This window comes from Engraulis encrasicolus, chromosome 3 (assembly GCF_034702125.1).
Source record: "Engraulis encrasicolus isolate BLACKSEA-1 chromosome 3, IST_EnEncr_1.0, whole genome shotgun sequence".
Taxonomy (NCBI): Eukaryota; Metazoa; Chordata; class Actinopteri; order Clupeiformes; family Engraulidae; genus Engraulis; species Engraulis encrasicolus.
Window position 1 is genome coordinate 14,311,185 of NC_085859.1, and position 6,000 is coordinate 14,317,184.

At 43.5% G+C, this 6,000-nt stretch overlaps 1 protein-coding gene across 3 annotated transcripts in view; it reads left to right on the forward strand.

Moving 5' to 3' along the window:
• The window catches only part of si:dkey-98f17.5 (uncharacterized protein LOC569123 homolog), a 37,318-nt gene extending 31,731 nt beyond the window's left edge, over positions 1 to 5,587 (forward strand). For all 3 annotated transcript variants that reach the window (XM_063194816.1, XM_063194817.1, XM_063194819.1), the window contains 5 exons: positions 248 to 393; positions 1,227 to 1,398; positions 3,830 to 3,942; positions 4,199 to 4,286; positions 5,457 to 5,587. In XM_063194816.1, the coding sequence (XP_063050886.1) occupies positions 248 to 393; positions 1,227 to 1,398; positions 3,830 to 3,942; positions 4,199 to 4,286; positions 5,457 to 5,510 (573 nt within the window). In that variant the 3' untranslated portion in view covers positions 5,511 to 5,587. The remainder of the gene's footprint in view (positions 1 to 247; positions 394 to 1,226; positions 1,399 to 3,829; positions 3,943 to 4,198; positions 4,287 to 5,456) is intronic.
• The last annotated feature ends 413 nt before the right edge of the window (positions 5,588 to 6,000 follow it).

A 6,000-nucleotide genomic window follows, 5' to 3' on the forward strand; every position in this document is an offset into this window, starting at 1 on the left:
CTCTCTCTCTCTCTCTCTCTCTCTCTCTCTCTCTCTCTCTCTCTCTCTCTCTCTCTCTCCACCTCCCTCCCTCCTTCTTTTTCTCTCTATCTCTCTCTCTCTCTCTCTCTCTCTCTCTCTCTCTCTCTCTCTCTCTCTCTCTCTCTCTCTCTCTCTCTCTCTCTCTCTCTCTCTCCCGCTCCTCCCTCCCTCCCTCTCTCTCCCTTCCTCTACCCCGCCCCCCTTCTCTCCTTCTCTCTCTCTGCAGCCAAGCAGGTGTATAAACCAGATAGATGAGGTGTGCCAGACGATAGAGAAGACAATCGAACAGGCAGTCCAGAAGACCTTGGACCAGCTGGAGAAGGACTGTGACCTCTTGTGCACCACTATCAGCAATAAACTAGCAAAAGACAGGTGAGCCTTAGCATGGGAAATCCCATGATGCTTTGCACAATTGTTCCGATCTGAAAGACAGTACGGATACTTTCCCCGAAATGCTTCCCTGAGATAGGGAGCCAGTCCGAGAGCGGGGAGGTGTGGAAAGATGATGATGCGTATTACTCAACAAATGGAAGCTTACAGTTTGTTTGAATACAACTGACACGGTTTTGCTATGAGCAACGCATACACCAAATGATACCCTCGTATCGGCCAATATAGGGAAGTTGGCAATCACAAACCGCACTGAAAGTCCAATGTAAACTCGAAGGAACTGTTTAATTCTGAATTATACATGCTGAATTAAAAACGTCATGTAAATGTGGCCATTGTCTCAACTCAATTCAAATAGTGCTTTATTAGCCCAACACATTGCATAACAAGGTAATTATCTTGTTCTTGTCTTCCATTGTCTCCTTCTGTTGCATGCTCCAAAAAAACCAAACAAACAAAAAAGGATTAATAATTATTTGTTATGGGCTTGTGATTACGCCCCTTGTTAAACCCTTGTGACCCTTGAAATATGCGTCTGTTTTTGAATCTAACAGTATTCTCCCTCTTTTAACCTCTCTTTTTGGCGCCCCCCTCTGTCTGGCGCCCCCCTGCAAAGCATACGTCGCATATACTGTAATTGCGCCCCTGCATGCAGGGAGGACGTGCGCTACAACCACAGCTCCCGGCTCCACTCCTTCATGTGCGGGCTGATGGGCCTTACTCTGTCCTTCATATTGGATGGGGACGAACCAGACGTGCCAACTGGATCTATCTTTGGTGTTTCTGACATTGTCTCTGTCTTCTGTTGCATGCAGGGAGGATGTGCGCTACAACCACAGCTCCCGGCTCCACTCCTTCATGTGCTACATGGTGGGCCTCCTGATGCCCTGCCTCTTCGTCCTCAGCTTCATCATCAACACCTTCACCAGGGAGGAGCTGGACGGACTGGTGGGGGAGGGACTCTCTACCGCCCTCTTCCTCTCAACGGTACGTACTGTATGCCACTCACTGAAGTGTTTTAGGCCTTGTTCACACTTCTACCTCAAGGCCAGGGACATGTTTGCTGTTGTGCGTCTCTGATGGGGGAAGGCCTCTCTACCGCCCTCTTCCTCTCATCGGTACGTACTGTATGCCACTCACTCAACTACAGTGTTTCAGGCCTTGTGCCAGATGCCAGATTCATGATTATGATGCCCAAAAACCTGCTTGGAAGCACTACATTCCACCCAGTTGGAACTAAATTCCACTGATTTCTATGGCCATAAATCTGCAGGGAAAAAAATCATAATTTTGGCATCCTAAGCAGCCCAATTGGTCAGGAAACCACCCAATGGTGGTTGTTTGCTGTGTGTCTCTGCTGGGGGAAGGCCTCTCTACCGCCCTCTTTCTCTCAACAGTGTGTATGCCTCTCTCTCAACTACAGTGTCTCTTCTTTTTTGGGCTTTAAGCCTTTATTTTTGTGACAGGACAGTCAGAGGGTGACGCAAACATCTGCATACTTTGTATCTGGTGCTCTAACGTGCGCAAAATACATCTGGCAAATGCTGGCTTTTGCGGGTGCACGTCAAGGTGTTTCAAGAGTAGGGTTGCCAACAGTTCCTTGAAATACGGAATCGTCACGTATTTAGAAATAAAAGTAGAGTTCCGTGTTGAGCTGAAACAGGAAACAATTTGGTTAAAATGCAGGATATTGCATCTATGAAATATTTTTTTTTTTCTGGGGGAGGATCCCCAGACCCCCGCAACAATGAAGTATCCCATATTTTTTCAGACAGTTGGCAACCCTATTTAAGAGCGAGGGGAAATGCGTGAAATCCCATCAAAATAAAATCCCTTGAATCTGAGTGAGGGTGTGTGTGAGCCCTCTGCTCATAAAGCTTAGCCTCACTCCAAATGAAGTGAAGTGTGAGAGGAGAGAAATAGGATGCAGCCTGTTAGCAGCACTAAGTACACTGTGTGTGTGCTAGCTCAGCGAAAAAACAGTAAACTGCAGATACCACAGCTTGTGAATAGTTGTTGTGTTTCAAATGGGAAGCTTTAAAGTTTTAATGTTCAGTGTTAGAAACGGAGCTAATGTGTGCTGATAATTTTGAAATGTCTTCAGAGTATCAGTCGTTCACATTTAAGTTGAAACACTTGCTGTCTGAAATATATGGTCATCAATACTGTACAAATGGATATGATGGATGAGAAGGGTCCTTGATGAATCCATATGACTGTATGCAGCTGTGTCAAAAGTAAAAGGAAATGCAAATTCGTGGTGTAAGAAGTACAACGCTAGCACCTGGTATTACATAGGCCTAGCTGTTACACCATTTACTCCATTGTACCTAATGAGATGGATGGACTGTGTTGTTACTGGAAAACAATACAAAACCTAACAGGGACCCAGCACAAACTTGATCCAACCTGCTCGGAGTCAGACGGCCCGTAGTGTAGAAGGCCAGGGGGCCGAAACGTCAGTTCACTGTAAATATAACAGAGCGTGCTACATTTTCTTTCAATGTTGAGTGCAGTAGTGGCTAGAACCTGCTTATTATGTGTTTATAGTGGTTTATTTTTTTTAGTCTTATTATTTAAATCGGTACACATATCCATCTTGATATGCTGACTAATACTAGATATGGAGGAATTTGTGAAAAAAAAAAATTTCAAGATGGCTGCCATGTGTACAGATTTTCATGCTCTTACTCAAATAAAGTTACTCATCAGATGTTAACAACGTTAATAAGCATGTTAACAAAGTTAATAAGCATGTTATTGGGCACTTGTAAGGGTATTACTACCTGCTTACTAGTGACTATAAACGCTTATTTGAATAACCTCATTCTAAGGCGGATTCATACTTAGCGTAACTGGCGCTAACCTCATTCATACCTCCCTCGCGACGATGGCGTGCGCTCAAAATTACGTCACACGCCCCTCCGCAAGCTGCCGCGGCGCTAGCTCGTGCACCCCACATTTTTTGTAACTTGGCGTGCGCCACCAGCGACCATGCAGGTAGGCAGACAAAGCAGGAGTTGCGAAGAGAGGCTACAGCTACTGTAGGCTACTACAGAATGGACCCTACATTATTTTGAGGATAATAAAATGCCCTAGAGAGTTATTTTATCTTCTCCCTTAAATGTTGTTCAGTGAAACAATTGTTTACTTTGTTCAGAAGCACATTGTGTTCGGCGATCTATTTATAAATTCTGCAACCAGAACAATGCTCTCACATGGTCTTGGAATGATCTGGTAATGTAGGCTACAACAAAAATCTATGTTTCATTGTGGTAGGCCTAAGTCATAAGTCAGACGTTCAGTAGCCCAAAGTGCGCACGTTAAGTATGCAGAGCCCTTAAAGCGTTACCAAAGACTTTAATTGGTGTGCGATACCTTCTTTGTTTCTAAGTTTCTACCTTGTGTCCAACCACAGGGCCTCATGGTTCTGGTGTGGGACTGGATCCCAGAGGATGGACAGATCCTCTTCGTAATCCTGCTTGGGGCATTCAGCTATTTCCTACTCTTTCTTGCCAAGTACTTTGGCTGGTAAGTAGAAAAAGATTGCTATAAAACTAGTACCATAGACCCACATAACGCCCCATTTTGACACGCCTGTGTGAGTGTGTGCGTGCGCGCATGCGCGTGTGTGTGTGAGAGTGAGAGTGAGAGTGAGAGTGAGAGAGTTACAAGAGTGTGCGTCCGTGTGTGTACGCACGTTTGTGTACCAGGCAGCTTATGTATGACCTGATGGCATTTCTCTTGTGACTGACTTGACTCCCTGACCTGACCTCCGACCTTTCAGCCAGAGGAGCAGGACCCTGAGCAAGAAGGAGAAGAAGACCCTGGCCGAGTACAGCGAGTTCGTCCAGGAGGTGGTCAAAGGGAAAAAGGTAAGCTGATGCCGGGACGATAAAAAAGCGGGTTTTACATCATGCTTATTACTAACATAGTGGTGTGTATTCAGAACCGCTGTGCGAAAGTGTGTTTATGTGAATTTAAAACATGTTAAGTCAATCATGTAATTGTAATATTGTGTTATAAATGAATATTGAACATTAAATAAAATATGTAATATAGTATAAATGTATAATATAATATATATTTGATGACCATAATCAATTACCATAAATTACACATTTTGGTACATTTTTAGGAGGTTGTGGTTGTGGTTATTCATTTCATATATGACATTATGGCTATAATAAAGTTGCATGCTTGGTCAGTGTCCCTGAATAAATTAATACATAACCAGGATGGCTCTTGGAAAGTGTAGACCACTACCAAACCAACTCAGTTTCACCATATTAGCGCTTTTCAACTGTAATGTGTTAAACTACAAAGCTCAAACTGGGTCTCATCATACAACGGGGAAACGGTCCCTTAAAAAGTTACTGGATCATTTATTTAGTTTACATGAACTAATCAGGGATATACTGTACAGGGTTCCCACGGGTCATGGAATTTCTGGAATATCATGGAATTTCATGAAAGTTTTTCCAGTCATGGAAAGTCATGGAATTTTACCATTTTGCATGCACAGTCATGGAATATCATGGAATTTTCTTAACAGTTGTGTAAAAGCAAAAACTTTTTTGTTTGGTGTATAACATTGTTTCTTACTGGTTATACTACAACGCTTTGCCAGAGACAGTGGTGACCGTGGTGGACAGAGCCCACTGAAGTCTGGCGGTGGCTCGGCGTCGGCTCTAGGGGTGAAGATAATCTTCAGTTTTCACACTTTTTAAAACTTTTTAACGTAATTTCTTTTTACGGAAGTGGTCATGGAAATTCTGTTTTTTGGGGTCTGGAAAGTCATGGAAAATCATGGAATTTTATATCTGAATTAGAGTGGGAACCCTGATTGTGCCAGGTCTGATCCATCTAGGAAATTCCATCACAATCTATTCATAATAATGCTGCTAACAAACCCATCAACCAAAAAAGAGGATAAAACTAAGGATGCCTGAATGATTGTATGAACAAATCACTAATATTGGACTGATCTCGACTTTTCTCTGTCTCTTGTTCTTCCTTCTCTGAACATGTGCGTGTCGCCACAGCAACGGCTGTACGAGGAGTACCTGAAAGAGTGTGCCACAGAGTACGACTTCTGACCTCCAACCTTTGACCCCTGATGCCCCGTCTTCCCTCCCTTCATCCACAACAGGGGCCTTTACTGAGAAGCTGGTTCAGGAGTAAACCAGGTTAAGATAAGAGGTAAATCACCTAATAGAAGAGCCTGGAGTTCTTAAGAAAATGAGGTTCCAGGCTCTTCTATGACGTGATTTACCTCCTATCTTAACCTGGTTTACTCCTGAACCAGCTGCTTAGTATACCCCTCTGGCCTCTCCACATGTTTTCTTGTGGCCACAGGAGGGCATTTCATACCCCCACACCACAAACAACACCAGCAGTCAAAAACAAAACACTCCCAGGGTTATTGTCGTTTTCCTTCTTCTTCTTTTTTTACACAAAAGGACAGGAAATCAAATCTCAAAGTAATACACAGGAATTGTTATGTTGTCGTTCAACCAAATATGAGATGAGTCTGTGTATACTGTATGCACATGTGGATTTAATTTACAGGGTTGTGTTCGGTCCTTA